Source organism: Triticum aestivum, chromosome 3B (genome assembly GCF_018294505.1).
Source record: "Triticum aestivum cultivar Chinese Spring chromosome 3B, IWGSC CS RefSeq v2.1, whole genome shotgun sequence".
Lineage (NCBI taxonomy): Eukaryota > Viridiplantae > Streptophyta > Magnoliopsida > Poales > Poaceae > Triticum > Triticum aestivum.
In genome coordinates, this window is record NC_057801.1 from 586274704 (window position 1) to 586302138 (window position 27435).

General features: G+C 42.6%; 2 protein-coding genes across 2 annotated transcripts; both read left to right on the forward strand.

Annotated features, from left to right (window-relative positions):
* The first annotated feature begins 17939 nt into the window (after positions 1-17939).
* LOC123071073 (protein CHLOROPLAST ENHANCING STRESS TOLERANCE, chloroplastic) lies at positions 17940-22870 on the forward strand. Its single transcript, XM_044494548.1, has 6 exons — positions 17940-18387; positions 18480-18524; positions 18750-18863; positions 21969-22055; positions 22240-22413; positions 22552-22870. Exons 1-6 carry the CDS (start codon positions 18007-18009, stop codon positions 22639-22641), a joined length of 891 nt encoding a protein of 296 aa, XP_044350483.1. The 5' UTR covers positions 17940-18006; the 3' UTR covers positions 22642-22870.
* Positions 22871-23557: 687 nt separating this feature from the next.
* Positions 23558-24396, forward strand: LOC123067612 (uncharacterized). The gene has a single exon (XM_044490338.1). It carries the CDS (start codon positions 23558-23560, stop codon positions 24233-24235), a length of 678 nt encoding a protein of 225 aa, XP_044346273.1. The 3' UTR covers positions 24236-24396.
* The last annotated feature ends 3039 nt before the right edge of the window (positions 24397-27435 follow it).

The following is a 27435-nucleotide window of genomic DNA, read 5'->3' on the forward strand; positions in this document are numbered from 1 at the left end:
AGTGTTATTCGAAATTTCTCCAGTTCCGTGTTATTCGGAATGAGTTTGTTAACAAGACTTGATCAACCTTGTTAGTGGATTCATTTTGATGATCACGAGATGGATGAAACTAGAAGGCACAACCTTCTGTACCCACTTTTTACTTTCTGTTATTTAGAATAAATAAAGCAAAAATAGTATTCTCTGACTGTTTTCTGAATTATCCGTGCATTAAAAAATATCCCGAAAATAAAAGTGCTCCAAATGCCCTGCAAATTTAGTATGATTTTTTCTGGAATATTTGAGGATTTTAGGCACTGAAATCACTGCAGGAGGGGCAAGCACCAGGCCACGAGAGTGTAGGGCGCGCCCCCCTATAGGGCACGCCCCCTGTCTCGTGGGCCCCTGGTGGCCCCCCTCCACTTATGCCAACACCCACACACTTCATCTTCTACCCAAAAAAATCCCCATCCAGCTCAAGCACGAGTTCTGGCTAGTTTTGCTGCGATTTTTGATCTCCTTGCTCAAAGCTCCATTCACAAAACTGCTTTGGGAGATTGTTGCTTGGTATGTGACTCCTCCATTGGTCAAATTAGTTTTTGTTCTAGTGCTTTATTCATTGCAAATTTTTGCTGCATAGGTGACCATGTTCTTGAGCTTGCATGTTAAATTTTTTGAGGTCCCAAGCAATTCCAATGCATGATATAGGCTCTAGGCACTTGTAGGAGTAGTTGCTATCAATCTTGTTTAGTTTTATTCACTTTTATTTTGAGGTTACTAAAATTTTAGAAATTTTTAGAAAAAGAATTATGCTTAGAAGAATGTACCAATGTGGTTCCTCGACAAAGAAAGGGCCAAGGATTGCTATACGTGAGCAAGATGTTGAATTGCCGAGGGACGCAAATGTACGGGCTTGTGAGTGGCCATCCGATGATTTTATGGTCGAAGCAGGCTTCAAGGAGGAATTTGACGCTTATGTGTGTAATGCCGAGCTGGAGGACTTCTTACAAGATAAGTGTCCTCAGTACTATCAATTGACTGATTCCTTTGTGCAGAGGTTCCAATATAACTGTACGCGTAATTCTCCTAGTGTCATGTTTGATATTTATGATACATCTTATACCATGGATTTAGAGGATTTCACAACTGCTTGCAAACTCCCGCAGTGGGGTAATGTTAATGATCCTCGCAAATCTGAATTTAGAGATTTTCTTGCTAGTATTACCGTGGGAGAATCTAGGGACATAGCACAAGCTACCATAGGGAGCATTCATTTTCCTGCTATACATTATTTTGCTCTCTTTATTGGTAGATGCATTAATGGTAAGGACAAAGCATGTCACATGTGTGTCCCTGATCTTTGTGTCCTCAAGAGTGCTGTGTCAGGTTATAAAGGTTATAACTTGGGGGCAATAGTTGCACGTAGGTTGCAGAATAATAGTAGAAAGGGGGATTTATTTGGAGGAATTTATGCAACCCGTGTGGCAAATTATCTTAATATAGCCCCACGAGAGGGGGATATGATTTTACCTCCTGTTTATTTGGATAAAGAAGCTATGTTCAATCATCATTTTCTTGAGAGGAATTAACAATTCCTCCATTATAGACTAATCTATGACAGACGCAACGTCGTCCCTGTTACTCTTCCTGCTCCCTACCTTTTTGATTATCAGGTAAAAGGAAGATATGTTGTCACCAGGGAGGAAGCAGCTGAATACGAGAGGGGAGTGGAGGCAGCTCGCCAACACACTGCAGCTCAGGAGGCGGTTGCCGCTGCATCTCAGTACAACCCCGATTTCACTTATGGATATCAGCCAGACGATCCTTGGTATTAAACCAACTTAGGCCAAAAGCCTAAGCTTGGGGGAGTACGTATTTCTCACCGACTTTACATTCATGTTCACACACTAGTCGTCGGTGCTCATACTCTTTCATTGTATTATCCATGCTAGTTTAAATTTCTTTTTCTAGTTTTCTTCTTGTGTGTTTGATAAAACCTTAAGAAAAACCAAAAAAAATAGTTAGTTTAATTTCCATGCTTGAAGTAGAAATTAAAACGAAAACCCAAAATGATTTCTAGTTCTTCATCGTACTTGTTGGGAGCTTTCCCGTGTAAATAGTTTTATTTTCTTTTCTTTCCTTTGGGGGTCGAGAAGACCATATTGAAAATGTTTAGTGGCTCTCATATGCATGATTGTTTATTTAATTTAGAGCCCATATTATCTTGTCTTCTCCCTTGAGTTGAATGCTTGTAGATTCAAGCTTAGTCCAATGCACATGCACTCTTATTATTATACACATCGTTCGGTCGTGCAAGTGAAAGGCAATAATGACGATATATGATGGACTTATTGGGATGAGAAAAGCTGGTATGAACTCGACCTCTCTTGTTTTTGTAAATATGATGAGTTATCGTTTCTGAGTCAGCTATTATGAAGTAAACATATTTGCAATGACATTTAGAGATTATAGTTGCTTGTGCCATGCTTGATTAGCTATGAGTTATAATGGTTTACCTTGCGTGCCAACATGTTATTAGAATGATTATGATGTGGTATGATGGGATGGTATCCTCCTTTGAACGAATTGAGTGACTCGACTTGGCACATGTTCACGCATGTAGTTGAATCAAATCAACATAGCCTTCATGATATTTATGTTCATGGTAGATTATATCCTACTCATGCTTGTATTCGGTGTGAATTAATTTTAATGCATGTTTATGACTGTTGTCGCTCTCTCAGTTGGTCGCTTCCCAGTCTTTTGCTAGCCTTCACCTGTACTAAGCGGGAATACTGCTTGTGCATCCAAACTCCTTAAACCCCAAAGTTGTTCCATATGAGTCCACTATACCTTCCTACATGCGGTATTTACCTGTCGTTCCAAGTAAATTTGTATGTGCCAAACTCTAAACCTTCAAATGAAATTCTATTTTGTATGCTCGAGCAGCTCATGTTACAACTAGGGCTGCCTATATCTTCCATGCTAGGTGGGTTATTCTCAAGAGGAGTGGACTCCGCTCCTCATTCACGAGAAAGGGCCGGTAACCGGGATGCCCAGTACCATGATCCAAAAAGATCAAAGCAAATCAAAATAATTAAACAAAACTCCCCCGGGGCTGTTGTTAGTTGGAGGCACTCGTTGTTTCGAGCAAGCCATGGATTGATGCTTGTTGGTGGTTGGGGGAGTATAAACCTTTACCATTCTGTTTGGGAACTGCCTATAATGCATGTAGTATGGAAGATACAGCCATGTCATAGTTGTTGCGTTGACAGCGAAAGTATGTCGCTCAAAATGTTATTCGATCTCTATTTTAAAATCGAGCTCTGGCACCTCTACAAATCCCTGCTTCCCTCTGCAAAGGGCCTATCTATTTACTTTTATGTTGAGTCATCACCCTTCTTATTAAAAAGCACCCGCTGGAGAGCACGCTGTCATTTGCATTCATTACTATTGGTTTATATTGGGTATGATTTGACTGGATCTCTTTTACCATGAATTACAATGTTTAGTCAATCCTTGATCTTTAAAGGTGCTCTACATCTATGTTTTGCGGTCTCAGAAAGGGCTAGCGAGATACCATTTTGTTATATCATGTTATAATTATTTTGAGAAAGTGTTGTCATCTGAGTTTTATTATTATGGCTCGTTAGCTGATTATGCTATTGATATGAGCAATTGTGAGACCTAGGTGTCATTGTGAGTATGGTTAGTTCATAGTATTTGCTGAAACTTGAATGCTGGCTTTTCATGTTACAACAACAAGAGCAAATAGAGTGTGTAAAAGTTTTTCTTTATCACTTTCAGTTTATCAACTGAATTGCTTGAGGATGAGCAAAGGTTTAAGCTTGGGGGAGTTGATACGTCTCCAACGTATTTACTTTTCCAGACACTTTTGCCCTTGTTTTGGACTCTAACTTGCATGATTTGAATGAAATTAACCCGGACTGACGTTGTTTTCAACAGAACTGCCATGATGTTGTTTTATGTGTAGAAAAGAAAAGTTCTCGGAATGTCCTGAAAATCCATGGAGGCACTTTTTGGAATTAATAAGAATTTCTGGGCGAAAGAAATACACCAGGGGGCCCAAGGCCTGTCCACGAGACAGGGGGCGCCCCCCTGTAGGGCGCGCCCCCTATCTCATGGGCCCCTAGACCTCCACCGACCACAACTCCAACTCCATATATTCACGTTCGCGGAGAAAAAAATCAAAGAGAAAGTTTCATCGTGTTTTACGACACGGAGTCGCCGCCAAGCCCTAATCTCTCTCGGGAGGGCTGATCTGGAGTCCGTTCGGGGCTCCGGAGAGGGGGATTCGTCGCCGTCGTCATCATCAACCATCCTCCATCACAAATTTCATGATGCTCACCGCCGTGCGTGAGTAATTCCATCGTAGGCTTGCTGGACGGTGATGGGTTGGATGAGATTTACCATGTAATCAAGTTAGTTTTGTTAGAGTTTGATCCCTAGTATCCACTATGTTCTGAGATTGATGTTGCTATGACTTTGCTATGCTTAATGCTTGTCACTAGCGCCAGAGTGCCATGATTTCAGATCTGAACCTATTATGTTTTCATGAATATATGTGTGTTATTGATCCTATCTTGCAAGTCTATAGTCACTATTATGTGTTATGATCCGACAACCCTGAAGTGACAATAATCGGGATACTTCTCGATGATGACCATAGTTTGAGGAGTTCATGTATTCACTATGTGCTAATGCTTTGTTCCGGTTCTCTATTAAAAGGAGGCCTTAATATCCCTTAGTTTCCGCTAGGATCCCGCTGCCACGGGAGGGTAGGACAAAAGATGTCATGCAAGTTCTTTTCCATAAGCACGTATGACTATTTTCGGAATACATGCCTACATTACATTGATGAACTGGAGCTAGTTCTATATCACCCTATGTTATAACTATTGCATGAGGAATCGCATCCGACATAACTATCCATCACTGATCCATTGCCTACGAGCTTTTCATATATTGTTCTTCGCTTATTTACTTTTCCGTTGCTACTGTTACAACTACTACAAAAACCAAAAAACATTTATCTTTACTTTTGCTACCGTTACCTTTATTATCATACCACTTTTGCTACTAAATACTTTGCTGCAGATACTAAGTTATCCAAGTGTGGTTGAATTGACAACTCAACTGCTAATACTCAAGAATATTCTTTGGCTCCCCTTGTGTCGAATCAATAAATTTGGGTTGAATACTTTACCCTCGAAAGCTGTTGCGATCCCCTACACTTGTGGGTTATCAACGGCGCCTCAAGATAGGCAAATAACGTGAGGTAAAACTGGTAGATAGGATGAATAGATTGCAGAACAAATAAATTGTAGCAAGGTATTTTTGTATTTTTGGTTTAATAGATCTGAAAATAAATGCAAGGAAAAATAGATCGCAAAGGAAAATATGATGAAAAGAGACCCGGGGGCCGTAGGTTTCACTAGTGGCTTCTCTCGAGAAAAATAGCAAACGGTGGGAAAACAATTACTGTTGGGAAATTGATAGAACTTCAAATAATCATGACAATATCCAGACAATGATCATTATATATGCATCACGTCCAAGATTAGTAGACCGACTCCTGTCTGCATCTACTACTATTACTCCACACATCGACCGCTATCCAGCATGCATCTAGTGTATTAAGTTCATGAGAAAACGGAGTAATGCAATGAGAACAATGAAATGAGGTAGACGAGATCCGCTTATCTATGGCGGAGATATAGATCTCATGTTGTTATCCTTAGTAGCAACGATACATACGTGTCGGTTCCCCTTCTGTCACTGGGATCAAGCATCGTAAGATCGAACCCACTACAAAGCACATCTTCCCATTGCAAGATAAATAGATCAAGTTGGCCAAACAAAACCCAAATATCGGAGAAGAAATACGAGGCTATAAGCAATCATGCATATAAGAGATCAAAGAAGACTCAAATAATTTTCATGGATAAAAACATAGATCTGATCATAAACTCAAAGTTCATCGGATCCCAACAAACACACCGCAAAAGACTTAAATCATATGGATCTCCAAGAGACCATTGTATTGATAATCAAGAGAGAGAGAGAGAGGAAGCCATCTAGCTACTAGCTACGGACCCGTAGGTATACAAAGAACTACTCACACATCATAGGAGAGGCACCAATGGAAGTGGTGAACCCCTCCATGACAGTGTCTAGATTGGATCTGGTGGTTCTGGACTCTGCGGCGGCTGGAATTGGTTTTTGTCGACTCCCCTAGGGTTTCTGGAATATTTGAATATTTATAGAGCGAAGAGGCGGTTCAGGGGGCACCCGAGGTGGGCAACACCCACCAGGGCGCGCCTGGGCCTCCTGGCGCGCCCTGGTGGGTGCTGCTCCCCTCGAGCAGCCCCCTAGCTGCTTCCTTGGCCCACTGGCTTTCTTCTGGCCCAAAAAAATCCTCAAGGAGTTTCATTGTGTTTGGACTCCGTTTGATATTGATTTCTTGTGATGTAAAAAACATGCAGAAAACAGCAACTGACATTGGGCACTATGTGGACAGGTTAGTACCAAAAAATGATATAAAATGACTATAAAATGATTGTAAAACATCCAAGAATGATAATATAACAACATGGAACAATAAAAAATTATAGATACGTTGGACACGTATCATTCGCGAGGAGGCCCACGACCACCGTTCGCGAATTCCATCCCCGGTTCACAGCAAAAGGTGGTCTGGGAGGGCCTGAGCCCTGTCCGCTTCTTAGCAGCGGCGCCGCGGCTTTAACTGCCGGCGGTGGCGCCACCTTATGGGGAGGCTGAGCAGCCACCTGCATCATCGACGCAGCCCGCTGCTCCTGTGGCTGCACAACATGGTGCAGCGGCGGCGCAACTTTGGGCCGAGGCGGAGCAGCCTTGGGGGTGCCGCTTTGGGTGGCTGCGGCCCAGTCCCTCGCCCCGCCATGGCGATGTCCCACCGGCCGTCGGCCGAACCCTAGCGAAGCACCCGCCCGAGAACTTCGGGAACCCAGGAATCGCAACACATCGAAACCTAGTTCTCTCAGAGTCACAAAACGAAGGAGTTGAACATGCATGTATCGGCTCACACTTCAATGCGATAACATGTGCTACGTATTGAGCTTGCGTTGGTTTTCCTCGAAGAGGAGAGGGTGATGTAGCAAAGTGCAGCGTAAGTATTTCCCTCAGTTTTGAGAACCAAGGTATCAATCCAGTAGGAGGCTCCTCAAAAGTCCAACGCACCTACACAAACAAACTGAGAACTCGCAACCAACACAATAAAGTGATTGTCAATCCCTTCATGGCCACTTGCGAAAGTGAGATCTAATAAAGATAGTATGATAAGATAAATATATTTTTGGTATTTTATAATATAGATGCAAAAAGTAAAGATGCAAATAAAGGTAGACTGAAAGCAAATATGATAAGAGATAGACCCGGGGGATATAGCTTTCACTAGTGGCTTCTCTCAAGATAGCATAAGCATTACGGTGGGTGAACAAATTATTGTCGAGCAATTGATAGAAAAGCGCATAGTTATGAGATTATCTAGGCATGATTATGTATATAGGCATCACGTCCATAACAAGTAGACCGACTCCTGCCTGCATCTACTACTATTACTCCACACATCGACCGACTCCTGCCTGCTTCTAGAGTATTAAGTCATAAGAACAGAGTAACGCATTAAGCAAGATGACATGATGTAGAGGGATAAACTCATGCAATATGATATAAACCCCATCTTGTTATCCTCGATGGCAACAATACAATACGTTCCTTGCAACCCTTTCTTGTCACTGGGTAAGGACACCGCAAGATTAAACCCAAAGCTAAGCACTTCTCCCATGGTAAGAAAAACCAATCTAGTAGGCCAAACCAAACTGATAATTCAAAGAACTTGCAAACATAACTCAATCAGACATAAAAGAATTCAGAGAAGATTCAAATATTATTCATAGATAAACTTGATCATAAACCCACAATTCATCGGATCTCAATAAACACACCGCAAAAAGAGTTTACGTCGAATAGATCTCCACAAGAGAGGGGGAGAACATTGTATTGAGATCCAAAAAGAGAGAAGAAGCCATCTAGCTAATAACTATGGACCCGTAGGTCTGTGGTAAACTACTCACAACTCATCGGAGGGGCAAGGATGTTGATGTAGAGGCCCTCCATGGTTGATTCCCCCTCCGGCAGAGTGTCGGCGAAGGCTCCAAGATGGGATCTCGCGGATACAGAAGGTTATGGCGGTGGAAATTGTGTTTCGTGGTGCCCCTGGATGTTTTCGGGGTACGCAGGTATATATAGGAGGAAGAAGTACGTCGGTGGCCGCCCGAGGGGCCCACAAGACAAGGGGCGTGCCCTACAAGGGGGGGGCGGCCCCCTATCTCGTGGGGCCCTCGGAAGCTTCTTGACTTGCACTCCAAGCTCTCCGGATCACGTTCGTTCAAAAAATCACGATCCCGAAGGTTTCATTCCGTTTGGACTCTGTTTGATATTCCTTTTCTTCGAAATACTGAAATAGGCAAAAAACAGCAATATGGGCTGGGCCTCCGGTTACTAGGTTAGTCCCAAAAATGATATAAATGTGTAAAATAAAGCCCATAAACATCCCAAAGGGGTAATATAATAGCATGGAAATAAATAATTATAGATACGTTGGAGACGTATCAAGCATCCCCAAGCTTAATTCCTGCTCATCCTCGAGTAGGTAAATGATAAAAAGAAATTTTTGATGTGGAATGCTACCTAGCATAATTCTCAATGTAATTTTCTTTATTGTGGCATGAATGTTCAGATCCAAATGATTCAAAATAAAAGCTTATAGAACATAAAAATAATAATGCTTCAAAGCATACTAACAAATAATCATGTCCTATCAAAATAACATAGCTAAAGAAAGCTTATCCCTACAAAATCATATAGTTAGGCCATGCTTCATTTTCATTACACAAAATACTCCCATCATGCACAACCCCGATGACGAGCCGAGAAATTGTTTCATACTTTTTAACGCGCTTCAGCTTTTTCAACTCTTACGCAATACATGAGCGTAAGCCATGGACATAACACTATGGTGGTATATGGTGGTGGTTGTGAGGACAAAAAGAGGGAGAAGATAATCTCACATCAACTAGGCGTACTAACGGGCTATATAGAGATGCCCATTAATAGATATCAATGTGAGTGAGTAGCGATTGCCATGCAACGGATGCACTAGAGCTATAAATATATGAAAGCTCAACGAAAGAAACTAAGTGGGTGTGCATCCAACTTGCTTGCTGACGAAGACCTAGGGCATTTTGAGGAAGCCCATCATTGGAATATACAAGCCAAGTTCTATAATGAAAAATTCCCACTTAGTATATGAAAGTGCCAACATAGGAGACTCTCTATCATGAAGATCATGGTGCTACTTTGAAGCACAAGTGTGGAAAAAGAGATAGTAGCATTGTCCCTTCTCTCTTTTTTCTCTCATTTTTTTCTTTGGCCTTTCTTTTTTTCTTTCTTTTTGGCCTTTCTATTTTTTTTCTTTTTCTCATTTTTTTTTCTTTTTTGTAAAGTCCGAAGTCTCATCCCGACTTGTGGGGGAATCATAGCCTTCATCATCCTTTCCTCACTAGGACAATGCTCTAATAATGAAGATCATCACACTTTTATGGATTTACAACTCAAAGTTAGAACAAGATATGACTCTATATGAATGCCTCCGGCGGTGTACCGGGATATATAATGAATCAAGAGCGACATGTATGAAAATTATGAAAGTGGTCTTGCCACAAATACGATGTCAACTACATGATCATGCAAAGAGCAATATGACAATGATGAAACGTGTCATAGTAAACAGAATGGTGGAAAGTTGCATGGCAATATATCTCGGAATGGCTATGGAAATGCCATAATAGGTAGGTATGGTGGCTGTTTTGAGGAAGGTAAATAAAGGGTTTATGATACCGGCGAAAGTTGCGCGGTAATAATAAAGGCTAGCAAAGTGGAAGGATGAGTGTGCATATATCCATGGACTCACATTAGTCCAAAAGAACTCATATACTTATTGCAAAAGTCTACTTAGCCCTCGAAGCAAAGTACTACTACGCATGCCCCAAGAGGGATAGATTGGTAGGAAAAGACCATCGCTCGTCTCCGACTGCCACTCATAAGGAAGACAATCAAAAGAGCACCTCATGCAACAAATTTGTCACACAACTTTTACCATACGTGCATGCTACGGGATTTGCCAACTTCAACAAAAGTATTTCTCAATTTCATAATTACCCACTAGCATGACCCTAACATTACTACTTATATATCTCAAAACAATTATCAAGCATCAAATTGATCATAGCATCCAATTCTTTTTCTATGATAGTTTTTATTATACACAATTTGGATGCTCATCATTCTAGGACAAACTTTGTGACCATAGCAAATACCATGCTGTTCTAAAAGACTCTCAAAAAGATATAGGTGAGGCATGAGAGACTAGAAATTTCTTCAAAATTAAGACACCACCGTACTCTAAAAAATATAAGTGAAGCAGTAGAGCAAAAACTATCAAGCTCAAAAGATATAAGTGAAGCACATAGAGTATTCTAGCAAATTCTAATCAAATAGGCTTCTCCCAAAAGGTGTGCACAGCAAGGATTATTGTGGTAAACTAAGAAACAAAGACTAATATAGTACACGACGCTCCAAGCAAAACACATATCATGTAGTGAATAAAAATATAGCTCCAAGTAAAGTTACCAATGAACGAAGACGAGAGACGGGATGCCTTCCCGGGGCATCCCCAAGCTTAGGCTTTTGGCTATTCTTGAATATCTTGGGGTGCCTTGGGCATCCCCAAGCTTAGGCTCTTGCCACTCCTTATTCCATAGTCCATAAAAGCTTTATCCAAAACTTGAAAACTTCACAACACAAAACTCAACAGGAAATCTTATAAGCTCCGTTAGTGAAAGAAAACAAAATCACCACATAAGGTACTGTAATGAACTCATTCTTTATTTAATTTGGTGTTAAACCTACGGAAAAACTAACGCCCACACGTGTGGGCGTTTGCACATCGCCCACACACCTCCATCACCACTCATTTTGCCACATATGAACAGATGGCATCATCAGAAATCTTTTTGGTTTTCAGCTTCAAATGTTTTATCTCCTAATTAAAAAAACGAATTAAAAATCTGTTTTCACCATTAAATCCGTCTCGACGAGATCTTCAAAACTAGACCCCATGTTGATATGTCTCGACAAAAAAAAAATTTGCCCAAAAGTTGCCATGATGTTTACACTGTAGTTGCCATAGTGCTTACACTAAAGTTGCCATGTGGCAATTTTAGTTTGTAGATCATGGCAATTTTAGTTTTTTGATGCTGACAATTCTAGTACTTTGACCATAAAAATATTTTTTTTGTATGAACCATGGCAATTTTAAGTGCATGTATCATGGCAATTTTAATTTATGGTGCATGGCAAGTCTAGTTTCTTAATTCCCTGTTTTATAATATGTCAAAATTTATTTTTAAATGTAGAAGAAAATAGCTGAAACATATCATGGCAACTTCAGTGTGAACATCGTGGCAATTCATGTGCAATAGACACGGCAACTTTTAAACAAAAAAAAGTTTCGTCGAAATATATTGATATGAGATCTAGTTTCGAAGATCTCGTCGCGAGGGATTTAATGGTGAAAACGGATCTTCAATTGGATTTTTCATTTAAGAGATAAAACATTTTAAAAACAGAAAATCCAAAAAGATTTCCACATGAATGCATGCGGTGACATGGCGTAGTCTGTGTGCTATAGGGCGTGTGGGCGGGTTTGGCTCCCACCACACGTATGGGCGTTAGCGTTGTCCTAAACCTACTGTATTCCAACTTTCTTATGGTTCATAAACTAATTTACTAGCCATAGATGCATTGAAATAAGCAAACAACACATAAAAAACAGAATCTGTCAAAAACAGAACAGTCTGTAGCAATCTGCAACTAACGCAAACTTCTGGAACTCTAAAAATCCTACCAAAATAGGAAGTCCTGGAAAATTTATTTATTAAACAGCAGCAAAAAGAATCAACGCAAAAGCACGTTCCTGTGATTTAACAAAATTATATTCGTACGCGCAAAGTTTCTGTATTTCAGCAGAATCAAATCAACTATCATCGTAGGTTATCCTATAGGTTTTACTTGGCACAAACACTAATTAAAATATAAAAACACATCTAAACAGAAGGTAGATGCAAGATTTATTACTAAACAGGAGCAAAAACCAAAAACATAAAGAAAATTGGGTTGCCTCCCAACTAGCGCTATCGTTTAACGCCCCTAGCTAGGCATAAAAACAAAGATAGATCTAACGAGTGTCATCTTTGGCACTAAATTCATAAGTAGCACGCATGATAGATTCATAAGGTAATTTGACTTTGTTTCTTGGAAAGTGCTCCATGCCTTTCTTTAAGGGAAATTGGAATCTAATGTTCCCTTCCTTCATATCAATAATCGCACCAATTGTTCTAAGGAAAGGTCTACCAAGAATAATAGGGCAAGAGAGATTGCAATCTATATCAAGAACGATAAAATCTACGGGCACCAAATTTCTATTTGCAACAATAAGAACATCATTGATCCTTCCCATAGGCTTTTTAATGGTGGAATCCGCAAGGTGCAAATTTAAAGAGCAATCATCAAGATCATGGAAACCTAGAATATCACATAAAGTTTTCGGAATCGTGGAAACACTAGCACCCAAATCACACAAAGCAAAACACTCATAATCTTTAATTCTAATCTTTATAGTAGGTTCCCGCTCATCATTAAGTTTTCTAGGTATAGAAACCTCCAAATTAAGTTTTTCATCATAAGATTGCATCAAGGCGTCAACAATATGTTTGGTAAAAGCTTTGTTTTGACTATAAGCATGAGGAGAATTAACAACGGATTGCAACAAGGAAATACAACCTTTTAAAGAGCAATTATCATAATCAAAATCCTTGAAATCCAAGATAGTGGGTTCAATATTATTAGAAGTTGAGGATTCTCCAATCTCACTTTTACCAAATTTAGCATTAAGATCTAAAGATTCCGAATTCTTGGGACGCCTTCTAGGCAAAGTTGATTCATCATCAGTCCCATAATCATCAAAATTCATATCACAAAACATAGATCTAATTGGAGACGCATCAATAACTTTAAGATCCTCATCATTATTTTCATGGAAACTAGAAGAACACGCTTTTATAAAGCTTTCTTTTTTAGCACGCAATCTGGCGGTTCTTTCCTTACACTCATCAATGGAAATTCTCATTACTTTGAGAGACTCATTCATATCATGCTTAGGAGGAGAAGATCTAATTTTAAGAGAATCAACATCAAGCGAAAGTCTATCAATGTTCCTAGCCAAATCATCAACTTTGAGCAATTTTTCTTCAAGCAAAGCATTAAAATTCTTTTGAGAAATCATAAATTCTTTCACACTATTCTCAAAATCAGAGGGCATCTTATTAAAATTACCATAAGAATTACTGTAGGAATTTCCATAATTATTAGAGGAATTACTAGGGAACGGTCTAGCATTAAAATGTCCTCTATAAGCATTGTTTCCAAAACTATTCCTACCAACAAAATTCACATCCATAGATTCATTATTATTCTCAATCAAGGAAGACAAAGGCATATCATTGGGATCAAGAGGAGTATTTTTAGTAGCAACCATCTTCATAAGTTCATCCATCTTTCCACTCAAAACATTGATTTCCTCTATAGCATGCACTTTTTTACTAGAAGATCTTTCGGTGTGCCATTGAGAATAATTAGCCATAATATTATCAAGCAATTTTGTAGCATCTCCTCACGTGATTTCCATAAAGGTGCCTCCCGCGGCCGAATCTAAGAGATTTCCAGAAGCAAAGTTCAAACCGGCATAAAATTTTTGTATGATCATCCATAAATTCAAACCATGAGTAGGGCAATTGCGAAGCATCAATTTCATTCTTTCCCAAGATTGGGCAACATGCTCATGATCAAGTTGTTTAAAATTCATAATATCGTTCCTAAGAGTGATGATCTTAGTGGGAGGAAAATACTTAGAGATAAAAGAATCTTTGCACTTGTTCCAAGAATCAATACTATTTTTAGGCAAAGACGAAAACCAAACTTTAGCACGATCTCTAAGTGAAAAGGGAAATAACTTCAATTTGACAATATTGTTATCCGTATCTTTCTTCTTTTGCATATCACACAAATCAACAAAATTGTTTAGATGAGTAGCGGCATCTTCACTAGGGAGGCCGACGAATTGATCTTTCATAACAAGATTCAGCAAAGCAGTATTGATTTCACAAGACTCAACATCATTAAGAGGAGCAATCGGAGTACTAAGGAAATCATTATTATTGGTATTCGAGAAGTCACACAATTTGGTATTATCTTGCGCCATGGCAACAAGTAATCCAACACACAAGCAAACAGAAAAACGGCAAGCGAAAAGAGAGGAGGAGATTGGGAAAGAGAGGGCGAATAAAATGGCAAGGGTGAAGTGGGCGAGAGGAAAACGAAAGGCAAATGGCAAATAATGTAAATGCGAGGGAGATGGGTTTGTGATGGGTACTTGGTATGTCTTGACTTGAGCGAAGACCTCCCCGGCAACGGCGCCAGAAATCCTTCTTGCTACGTCTTGAGCTTGCGTTGGTTTTCCTCGAAGAGGAGAGGGTGATGCAGCAAAGTGTAGCGTAAGTATTTCCCTCAGTTTTGAGAACCAAGGTATCAATTCAGTAGGAGGCTCCTCAAAAGTCCCACGCACCTACACAAACAAACTGAGAACTCGCAACCAACGCAATAAAGGGGTTGTCAATCCCTTCACGGCCACTTGCGAAAGTGAGATCTAATAAAGATAGTATGATGCAAAAAGTAAAGATGCAAATAAAGGTAGATTGAAAGCAAATATGATAAGAGATAGACCCGGGGGCCATAGGTTTCACTAGTGGCTTCTCTCAAGATAGCATAAGTATTACGGTGGGTGAACAAATTACTGTCGAGCAATTGATAGAAAAGCGCATAGTTATGAGATTATCTAGGCATGATTATGTATATAGGCATCACGTCCATAACAAGTACACCGGCTCCTGCCTGCATCTACTACTATTACTTCACACATCGGCCGACTCCTGCCTGCATCTAGAGTATTAAGTTCATAAGAACAGAGTAACACATTAAGCAAGATGACATGATGTAGAGGGATAAACTCATGCAATATGATATAAACCCCATCTTGTTATCCTTGATGGCAACAATACAATACGTGCCTTGCAACCCTTTCTTGTCACTAGGTAAGGACACCGTAAGATTGAACCCAAAGCTAAGCACTTCTCCCATGGCAAGAAAAACCAATCTAGTAGGCCAAACCAAACTGATAATTCGAAGAGACTTGCAAAGATAACTCAATCATACATAAAAGAATTCAGAGAAGATTCAAATATTATTCATAGATAAACTTGATCATAAACCCACAATTCATCGGATCTCGACAAACACACCACAAAAAGAGTTTACATAGAATAGATCTCCACAAGAGAGGGGGAGAACATTGTATTGAGATCCAAAAAGAGAGAAGAAGCCATCTAGCTAATAACTATGGACCCGTAGGTCTGTGGTAAACTACTCACAACTCATCGGAGGGGCAAGGATGTTGATGTAGAGGACCTCCATGGTTGATTCCCCCTCCGGCAAGTGCCGGCGAAGACTCCAAGATGGGATCTCGCGGATACAGAAGGTTACGGCAGTGGAAATTGTGTTTCGTGGTGCCCCTGGATGTTTTCGGGGTACGTAGGTATATATAGGAGGAAGAAGTACGTCGGTGGCCGCCTGAGGGGCCCACGAGACAGGGGGCGCGCCCTACAGGGGGGCGGCCCCCTCTCTCGTGGGGCCCTCGGGAGCTTCTTGACTTGCACTCCAAGCTCTCCGGATCACGTTCGTTCCAAAAATCACGGTTCCGAAGGTTTCATTCCGTTTGGACTCCGTTTGATATTCATTTTCTTTGAAATACTGAAATAGGCAAAAAAAACAGCAATATGGGCTGGGCCTCCGGTTAGTAGGTTAGTCCCAAAAATGATATAAATGTGTAAAATAAAGCCCATAAACATCCAAAAGGGGCAATATAATAGCATGGAACAATCAAAAATTATAGATACGTTGGAGACGTATCAACATGCACGTCGATCCTTACCCTCCGATCAATCGTCTCGCTAGGTCTCTGGGCCTCATACCTATTCCTAACGAGGTACGATTCAGAGTCAAACTTCACCGGCCCATCTCGGCCCAACAACGATTTCAAACGCTCCTGTCACTCTGCACAGATCTGACGAACCTCGCCGTTCACCGTGGACGACCAGACGACCGCGGGAGCAACCTTTTTCTTCTTCTACTTCCTAGTGACATTCGTCCACACCTCTGGTGGAAAAAAATCTGACAAAGTAATAGCCGACACACTCACCTTGGGGAGAGGACCGATCCAAGGCTTCGTCTTTGGCGCCGATGAAGGAGATCTTGGACCGAATGCCACGTCCTTCTTATGCCTTCCGCCGATCTCCAACTGCAACGATGCTGCAGGTTCTGACGACACCGGCCGCATCCGAGGCTTCTCCTCCGGGTAATCAGCGGGCTAATCGTCCTCCTCCTCGTCATCTTTCTCATCGGCTAAGACCCAAAAGCATCCCCCGAACCGCGACTTCGAGGGTGCAGGCTTCGCCCTAAGATCGACGACCTCGATCTGATCTTTCACGATCGACTCCCCCTTCATGCAACTAACAACACAAACCTCGAAAACATTGATTAACAAACGCGTACCTACAGTGATCTTCTCGTCGACGTCAAGGTACCGTCCGCCAAGAATCCCCCATCGTGATCTCTCACCGTCGTCCATCTCGACGGATAATGCGCATAGAGAAATCCCTCTCTCCATTGTCCGGATGCCCGAACGTCACCAAACCGAATTCTCCATCACGTCGGGTTTAGGTATCCCCCGATCTGATCCAGATCCGCCGAAGCGGCCGAACCACTTGTCTCCGATCGCGGTGGCGATCCCTTTAGTGCCGCCGGCGGCGACCTCAGATGCACCACAAGAGGAGGTTCCGGTGGAGGCGACAGGGCCGCCGCGCCGTCGCCGTCGCCCTCAGCGCCCCTCACCATCACCATTTGTCCCCCGTCGTACTCCCTCGTCACGTTCGGATGGCTCGTAGTGGTAACATTTTCTTCACTGTCAAGTTAGGCTAAAACGTCTGATGGCAATTCATCGTACTAGAAGCCATACATGGGATCAATACATGTCTTCCATGACAAGCATGCCGTCGGGACATGTTTAATATGGGGTCTAATTTCGAAGCTCTCGTCACGGGGAATGCAACGGTGAAATGGTTTTGTAATTTGGACCCACGGTTCACAAGGTATTGTCGTTTAAAGAAATGGATCTCACAAAAATATACAACCCTCTCCATACGTCTCAAACTAGTGAAAACCCCATCAAGACTTCGTGATGGCAATAAGTGACACACATGCATTGTGCCAACGTAAGCCTTTAACGTTTTTTAGTAATACTCCTTTAATAACTTATTTTTGTCCCCCGCAAAGAAAAACTTATTTTTGAGAGGGGGCCCTTTGATGACTATAGGTACATTTAATAACCCTCCGTCCCATAATATAAGAACGTTTTTGATATTAGTGTAGTGTTAAAAACGTTCTTATATTTTGGGACAGAGGGAGGGAGTAGTGATTATATTTATTTTTGAGAAGAAATAACTAGTGATCTTATCGCCAAGTTGTTCGGACCGAGACCCGAATACCATTTTAGGCCTAGACAGCCCAGTTCTTCTTATTCAGAACTACATTAAGCCGGCCCGCTCGCTACAGTCCTGCTGCTCGGGGCCCGCCAGAAAATCAACACCGCGTCATGTCCCAAACCGTGCGGCCGCGAGCCGAGATGCCCCGACCCGAAAGAGATAAGCCGCCACCGCCGCTGGCCGGAGCCAAATGGCGCTGCTATCGCCACCCTCCGCTCCGCCCCTGCTCACACCAGCTCGCCACCGCCTCGCCTCTCCCCATCTCCTCGCCATCCCGGCGTCACCGAGCTCTCTCCTCTCCCTCCCCCACCACCACCACAGCCTCCTCCTCCCCTGCGCTGCCAACGCCTGGCCGTCCCGTCGGCACCGTCGCCGCGGCATAGCCGCGTCGCTCGGGCAGGAGGAGCCTGGAGTCTCCGACGCCCCCATCACCTCCGAAGGAGAGTTCGGAGAGGGTGACTCTGAGCTGCCGATTAACTTCGATGCAGAGGCAGGCGCGGTCGCGGTTTCCGCCGAGCCGCCGGCGGACGCCAGCCCCGAGGACCTGGAGAACATACGCGAGATCAAAAGGGTCCGTGGTCTCCAGCCTCTTCTTTTTCTCCTGGGTTGCATTATCTGGATGAGTTATTATTTACTTGGTATATTGGTTGGATGTGATATCAGGTGCTGGAACTTCTTCAGAAGAACAGAGATATGACCTTCGGTGAGGTATAGAATTTTCTCTGTTACTTATTTTTCTGTGGATAGTGGTACCAACTGCGTCAATTGTTTCCGTGTCAGTAGAATTTCCACATTTTGAGGGGCGTCCACAGGCTAGGAGTTTGCATGCTGTTTTTGTGATCGCAGCTCTCGTTGCTGGACCTTGGAGTTTGCATGTTTGTATTTGCCTACGAGAACTTAGAAATTTTTGTTTTCTTTCGGGTTGCATCGCAGGTTAAGTTAACTATCATGATTGAGGACCCGAGAGATGTAGAAAGGAAGAGACTGCTAGGCATAGAGGATCCTGACGAACTTACCAGGGATGATTTAGCTGATGCTTTGGTTGAGGTAAATTACTCTTCCCTGCGACGTGCATCTCGCAGATGTGTACAAGTTAATATTCCTTTTTTGCTTTTCCTTTTGTGAATTGTTGCTCGGTGACTAACATTTCATCCATCTGTAATGATCCGGCGAATATCCGGATATTTTGTTGTCTAGCTATGCTACATTTAAAATGCAAACCAAAAAGGCTATGCTACCTGCACATTGCTATTATTTGATATTCAAATGATAGTGCACAACTGTAGGCCTAGGCATGCCCTTTCCAGTTGTAACATAAGAAATTGTGTCCCCTGGTAAATATCTTATGTTTATTCCACTTTCTACCTGCTATGACATTATGATTAGTTATTTGCAACCAAATACCCTGTCTCTGTCACCATATTTACAATTTGATACCCTGAGGTTATCCCCTTAATGCTTATTCATGAATTACTAGCTTTCAAAAGTTGATAATTCATGTCAAATTTATATTGGACATGAATCCACAAGTAAGCTGCTTGATAAATACTGGCATATGGTTTCTGTTCTCACTCTTGAAATTCAGACATGGCAACATAACATCTTTCTGGATGTTGAACAGCTTGTTATAGTAGTTCTTCGTGACGGGTCTCAGTAAAAGGCCTCATTAGTTAAAGTTCTTGTCTAATAGCTTCGGCATGCATCATTAGCACTGTTAATGTTGCAAACCTTGATTCACAACAGGATAACTACTGTTCTGAAGATACCCGGCGGCAAGCTAGGGGGATTGGCTAGACATAGGTTGAGATGAGAGAATAATTTGACTGTTCTTTGTCTCCATACATAGATACATGAAATCCTTTTATAGTGAATGTCTTGGACCTTGACCTCTTTTAATATGATTATTCCTATTTGACCTTTTCTTATGCAATTGAACTCTTTTGTAATCCTATACTTTGCTAAATGACTTTCCTCTTTTCTGTTTACTTTCTGCCGCTTGTCCTTGACAAACACATGACCATCTCATACGACCACCCTAGTCTTCTTGCTGACCAGCCACGACCAAATTGCCACTGCCTTGGTGCAACATACTAATGTCAACAACACTACACCCCTCCCGGATAAGCGGCTTGTCCTCAAGGTTGCGGCTAGTGGCACATTCTTGCCATTGTTCTGTACTTTTGGGATTGCTTGTATGAACCTGGGATATATGCCCACTATTGAAACGTTGGGCATCAAGTAAAAGCATATCTGCAAATTAGGGTTTTGTGTGAATTGCCTTGCTGGTAGTGCCTTCTACTGTACCATAGCTGCTGCTTTTATCGCTTTCATCCTGCTGCACACATCGAAGTAAACTCATGGCACTTAAAAGACTGAGGTATGAAAGGCAAATAAATGAGCAAGAAATCCGTACAGGACTGGTCTTGTGTTGCAGTTTAACACATCATTTTCTTGCAGTTCCTGTATATAGCCTTGTGTTCATATAGAAACTGAATTCTCCTTCCTTCTCTGTTTGGACTCCTTGTATGCAAATTAACCTTTCCAATTCAGTCTCCCCGATGCAGACGGTTGCAAGTAAACAAGCCATACAATAATAGGGAAATAGCACAATCCGGTTAACATTTTGTTGATGGCGTTTTGCTTTTCCAATCATACTTGAGAACCAACTCAAGTTCCCTACTTTCACTTGGGCACTGTGAGCCGAACTTCATGACCTAATCCATCTCCTTACTCCCATGCAAATCCATGCTGAAGTACATCTGCTGATCTGCCATTGGCTGGTCTATGCTCACAATCTTATGCATCGGTATCAACACTTCAGATTCACGCTGAAAAAATGCCCTGCTCTATGCCAATTGTTTGTCTGATTGTTCTCAGCTGCGTGAGCACCGCTGCCGCCAATTTCATGCATGCACTGAAACCTGTGCAGGGAGTTTTATCTTTATTCTGGACATGGACTTGATGGATCCTAGTTCTGTCACATGAAACTTCATCTCCTAACTCATTTGAACATGTTGCCCTTCTCCAAGACATGCATGTGGACCATGACTTTGGGACAACGACATGCTTGCAAGTTGCAACGCATGCACATCTGCTTGATGTTCTCCTGCTGCTGGGCGGACTGAACATCATGAGCATCATGGGCCAAATAGTCTGCTCTACCTCTGTGCTCACCGCCACCGCTTGCTCTTTAAGCGATGACACTTGCAACTTCTCCAGTCTCGATGGCAGGGGAGGCGTCTGCTCAACAGCTGCTTCTTGTTGAGCTGTCGCTGCCACTGCTTGTGGTGTCGCCCCTGCCAACTTTGTTACACCTAATGTGCTCAACAACAGAGAGTAACTTGATACCAAGTTGACAGTAGCCATCATAGATGTTGTAATCTTGTAGACTAAGCTCGTGTTGCATCGTGGTACAAACCATATTTGACAAAGGCCACGACTGGTGAATTTCCTTGATCAATGTTTTTTTACTCTTCCATAAGGACCAGAGACTCGATGAAGCACACTCACTGTGATAGGTAGATAATATGATGAATCATGACACAGTGTATCCTTTGTGACATTTTCTTGGCAGCAAAAGCAAAACCCATGGTGGACGACTCTGATATCAAATGCTGCGAACGTTGATTCACAATGGGTAACTGCCATGCTGGAGATAGCCAGACGGCATGACTAATGGGGATTGGGTTAGACATGGGTTGAGATGAGAGAATAACTTGAGAGTCTCCCAGACATATATACATGACATCCTGATATAGTGGATGCCTAGGACCTTGATCTCTCTTAATATGATTAGATTTATTAGACCTTTTCTTATACAATTGTCATTGTCCAAATCCTATACTTACATAAAGGACTCGCTTCCTTTCTGTTTACTTGCTGCCGCAAAACCTTGCCAAACACATGGCCATCTGCTGCTGCAATACAACCACCCTGATTTTCTTGTCGACCCGACGGCGGCAACCAAATTGCCACTGCCTTGATGTAACGTACTAACATCCACAACTGAGAAGTGATAGGTGATAACCAGCTACCTTCATAGCACATGATAAGAAACACGAACTGCATTTTGATGCCATCTAGTTGATGATGGATAACATGTATATTACCCTGCAAACAGATCAGACACTGATATGCCTTGCCTACTTATAGGTTAATGAAGGACGAATTCCAGAGAATCGTGATACTCTTAGGTTGCTTGCCAAGGAGATGGCAGAATGGCCTGACGTTGATGTAAAGGTAACACTGATAATACAATTTCTATTTTCCTCCAGTCTATGTAGTATGGTCAGCTTTCACTGTTATCTGGGTACTACGGGGCCAGTTCCATTGTTATGCACGTCCCATTTTGTATGTATTTCTGTACAAAATCTTAACAGAACCGCGTTTTAACCCGGCTTTCATTTTCTAATTCTGTGTGCAGATAGAAAGTCAAAAGGGCAAGGGTTTCTTTGGCAGATCTGTCTATGCAAAGGCCACAGATACGGGCATTGATCCTGTGGCAGCTGCTAAAAGACTCAACATTGACTGGGATTCTGCCGCTGATATAGATGAAGGAGAGGATGAGGATGATGAAGATGAAGTTCCATCAGCAGTGGTAAGGTGTTTGTCTTCAGTATATTCCATAAATTTGTTGTGGCTGTAAAACAGTCGAAAGCATTTCATTTAATTGCGTATGGCTTGATTTTGTTTTGTCACCACTTTCAGCCATGTATAATTTTATTCTGCTCTGCAGGGATACGGTGCTCTGTATCTGTTGACAGCCTTTCCTGTCATTATTGGAATATCGGTTGTGCTGATCCTTTTCTACAACTCTCTACAGTAGCATCTGCTCACCTTTGTTTCTGGAGAAGATGCCGCCTTTTTCTTGTAAAGCCGAGTTACAATGCCGTTGAATGAGCACCCCTTTTTTAGTTTCGTAGTAAAATAGTTTCTACAATGGTATGACAACATTGTAAAGCCCTGAGGTTGTACACTACACGAAAAAGGAAAAGGTCTTGAAGTATTGACTTTTTCTAGGAAACTGAAAGTTGATTATTCTGCGGTTTTCTTTACGTTCCAGTCTCTGTGCCATATCTCCCTGTGAAGTCGCAAGGGCTGCAAGCCACCAATTGCTCAACATTTCTGTATTTTGTACGGCGGCTCTCTCGCTTACCTTGCTATGCTTACTTCTAGTCTACTATTGTTTTCTGCCGTCCATGAGACCGTAATGTAAATAAGTTAAACTGCTACGGTATGCTGTACATGTAGTTATGTTTTCCTTTAAATAAATGTATATGTCGTGATTTTCTATTGTGAAAAGGCTGCGCCGGCAAAGCTTCTCTTGAAGAGCGTATTTGAATCCTGGAAATTTTCTTCCCGCAAAAACAAAATGGGAGTAAATAAATCATGGATGATTTCTATCCACTTTGCTAGTTAACAGTATCCTTTCTACGGACATTCTTAAGATTTTCAATAATGCCGCTTAGTAGCAAGCACGTAGGACGATTTGAAATACTAGCTCATGCGCATAACTAAGACAACAGCTGACCACAGTTTTGCACAGAAAGAACAGCAGATTCGACCTTGCAGATTTGAAGAGGTGGCACTGGCAGGTCAACAGGCCCAACAGCACAACGTGACATGAAGACAACAACGCAAGATGTCGACGTGCTCTCCACCATTCCTCGAAGTCAATTTGCTTAGTTTTGCGCTCATGAAGAAGCGTGCAGTGCAGCTCCTGCAAGTTCACCTCAGGTGCCATGGGTTCTTTCCAAAAAGACGCTCCATTCCAGGCCTCCCACGCGTCCTTCAAGAGAGGAGCTCGTGTGGCAGACGATGATGAGGAGGACGAGGAGAAGACTCCTGCGGACGATCTCGGCGCGGCCAGGGCCACGCCGTTCGGCCGGCGATCGCGCGCGGGCTCGTCGGTCACCGACATGTCAAGCAACGCGTCCATCATCTACGGGAAGTCGGCGCGGCAGGACAGGTTCGGCAGCGAGGGCTTCTGGTGCGGCGCTTTCTGCATGCACCTGCCCGGCCTGTCCAGGCGGCGGCCGACCATGCAGCAGCAGCAGTCCATGAGCCTGAGCGAGCCAGACGCCCCGGCGAGCACGGCCCGGCCTGACCAGCCTACCCGGAGCGGCGTGGTGTCCAAGGCGGCCTCCATGGAGAGGTTCGGCCACAGCTCGTCGTCCTCCGGCATGGTGTTCGGCGGCCGCGTGGACGCGGAGGAGGACGATCAGGAGGTGTCGGCGTACTTCGACCTGCCGCTGGAGCTGCTCCGGAGCAGCAGCGTCGACATGGAGTCGCCCGTCACGGCGGCGTTCGTCTTCGACAGCAGCCGGGGCCGGGGCAAGAGCATGCTGCCGGACCTCGACTTTAGCTTCCCGGCGCCGCCTGCTTTCTCCAGTCCCTCTCCATCGTCGCCACGGGCCTGACCGAGGAGTGTCCCGGGCCAGACAACTTTGAATTGAGCCGAATTGCTCTTTGAGTTTCTGCATTTCAGAAACATTGATCGTATCCATGTATTGCGTGTTGGATTCTTGTTCTTCTGTAATCTGTTTGCAATTCATATTTGATATGTGGGGAAATTGGATTATGACCCAATGTTGGTTGTGAGTTAGCAAAAGTAGCTAAATGACCGCGTACTGATGTGGATTTAAGGCAAAAATATCACACCTCTCTCTCCCTCCCCCTCATCCGCCACACCTTCAAAAGGTATGCACAAGTTTAGCAATTATAGTACTCCATCCGTTCCTAAATTTAGGGTGTATAGTTTTTGGCACGAAAATTAAAGAACGCACGTGGAGGGAAAATTTCACAAGTTTTGGGCGAGATTTCACCTGACTAATTGACACGAGAAAATAGAGGAGCTTGCTTGATATAAGGAAATGTAATCAAATTCCTAAAAAAATTATCTAAACGAGTGGTGCAACGCAATACACCTTATATTTTGGGTTTTTTCTCAAAAAACTATACACCTTATATCAAGGAATGGAGGGAGTATCAATTAGACCCACACTATCCTTAATTTGCATCGCTGGTAACATGTAAATGACCGACAACATTGCCGCTTTCGCCCCGCTTTATATATAAAGCAACAACGCCCAAGTTACACGGTGGACAATACAATGCGGTGAGATAGCCCTCTTACACCAGGAGGCACCCAGACTAGTCGTGGCGAGAACCGGCCTCCTGATCCGGATCGGGCACCGCCGCTGCCAAAGACAGGTCGAATGCCCGAACCACCCACCGCTACACCCCTCACCATCCGGACAACCAAGGAGCATAGCAACCACTGTTGCCATGGAACCTGATACGTCTTTAGCGTATTTATAATTTTTGATTGTTTCATGCTATTATATTATCAATCTTAGATACTTTATATGCTATTGTATATCATTTTGTAACTAACCTATTTACCTAGTGCTCAGTGTCATTTCCTATTTTTGCCTATTATTTTGTTTCGCATAAATCAATACCAAACGAAATCCAAACACGATAAAATTTTACGGTGATTTTTCGAGACCAGGAGGGATCCTAGAAGCTTCGAGAGGTGGCCAGAATATGTACAAGAGGGCCACAAACTCACACAACGCGTCCCTCGGGGCGCCACCTGAGCTTGTGGACCCCACGTAACTCCGTTTGACCTAATTTCACTTCAATAAATTCGCATAAATCCCCAAAACACCAGAGCGAGACCCGGAACAATTATTCCGCCGCTGCAAGCCTCTGTTCTTCTGTGATCCCACCTGGAGGCCTTCTCCGGTACTCTGTCAGAAGGGAAATCGGTCATGGAGGGCTTCTACATCAATCTTGATGCATCTCCAATGATGTGTGAGTAGTTTACCTCAAAATATTTCAATGAATAATCTGATCATAAACCCACAATTCATCGGATCCCAACAAACACACCACAAAATAAGATTACATCAAATAGATCTCCGAGGAGAACATTGTATTGAAGATTAAAGAGATAGAAGAAGACACCGTTGCTACAGTTCGTCGTGCCGAGACACCACGTGATGATCGAGTGTGATAAGCTCTACGTTCACATACAACAGGTGCAAGCCAGTTTTGGCACACGCATAATACTCGGGTTAAACTTGACGAGCCTAGCATATGCATATATGGCCTCGGAACACTGAGACCGAAAGGTCGAACGTGAATCATATAGTAGATATGATCAACATAGTGATGTTCACCATTGAAAACTACTCCATCTCACGTGATGATCGGACATGGTTTAGTTGATTTGGATCACGTGATCATTTAGATGACTAGAGGGATGTCTATCTAAGTGGGAGTTCTTAAGTAATACGATTAATTGAACTTTAATTTATCATGAACTTAGTCATGATAGTTATTTTGCATGTCTATGTTATGGTAGATCAATGGCCCGTGCTACCGTTCCTTTGAATTTTAATGCGTTCCTAGAGAAAGCTAAGTTGAAAGATGATGGCAGCAACTACACGGACTGGGTCCGTAACTTAAGGATTATCCTCATTGCTGCACAAAAGAATTACGTCCTGGAAGCACCGTAGGTGTACCCCCCGCGCCACCAACTGCAAACATTGTGAATGCCTGGCAAACGCATGTTGATGACTACTCGATAGTTCAGTGTGCCATGCTCTACGGCTTAGAATCTGGACTTCAAGGACGTTTTGAACGTCATGGAGCATATGAGATGTTCCAAGAGTATTCCAAGCAAATGCCCGAGTTGAGAGATATGAAGTCTCCAACAAGTTCTATAGCCGCAAAATGGAGGAGAATAGTTCTGTCAGTAAACACATACTCGGAATGTCTGGGTACCATAACCACTTGACTCAGCTGGGAATTGATCTTACTGATGATAGTGTCATTGACAGAGCTCTTCAATCACTGTCACCAAGCTATAAAGGCTTCGTGATGAACTATAATATGCAAGGGATGAACAAGACTATCCCCGAGCTCTTCGCGATGCTAAAGGCTGCGAAGATAGAAATCAAGAAGGAGCATCAAGTGTTGATGGTCAACAAGACCACTAGTTTCAAGAAAAAGGGCAAAGGGAAGAAAGGGAACTTCAAGAAGAACGGCAAGAAAGTTTCTACTCAAGAGAAGAAACCCAAGTCTGGACCTAAGCCTGAAATTGAGTGCTTCTACTGCAAATGGACTGGTCACTGGAAGCGGAACTGCCCCAAGTATTTGGCGGATAAGAAGGATGGCAAAGTGAAAGGTATATTTGATATACATGTTATTGATGTGTACCTTAGTAATGCTCGTAGTAGCGCCTGGGTATTTGATACTGGTTATGTTGCTCATATTTGCAACTCGAAACAGGGGCTACGGATTAAACAAAGATTGCCTAAGGACGAGGTGACGATGCGCGTGGGAAATGGTTCCAAGGTCGATGTGATCGCCATCGGCACGCTACCTCTACATCTACCTCCGGGATTAGTTTTAGACCTGAATAATTGTTATTTGGTGCCAACGTTGAGCATGAACATTATATCTGGATCTTGTTTGATGTGAGACGGTTATTCATTTAAATCAGAGAATAATGGTTGTTCTATTTATATGAGTAATATCTTTTATGGTCATGCACCCTTGATGAGTGGTCTATTTTTGCTGAATCTCGATAGTGATGATACACATATTC

What these genes read in the sequence shown, in the direction of transcription:
- LOC123071073 (XM_044494548.1), top strand. Translation starts at nt 18,007, where the DNA reads ATGGCGCTGCTATCGCCACCCTCCGCTCCGCCCCTGCTCACACCAGCT. An exon ending in GAGATATGACCTTCGGTGAG is followed by an intron (nt 18,525 to 18,749) that starts GTATAGAATTTT and finishes GTTGCATCGCAG; the next exon opens with GTTAAGTTAACTATCATGAT. An exon ending in ATGAAGTTCCATCAGCAGTG is followed by an intron (nt 22,414 to 22,551) that starts GTAAGGTGTTTG and finishes TCTGCTCTGCAG; the next exon opens with GGATACGGTGCTCTGTATCT.
- LOC123067612 (XM_044490338.1), top strand. Translation starts at nt 23,558, where the DNA reads ATGGGTTCTTTCCAAAAAGACGCTCCATTCCAGGCCTCCCACGCGTCC.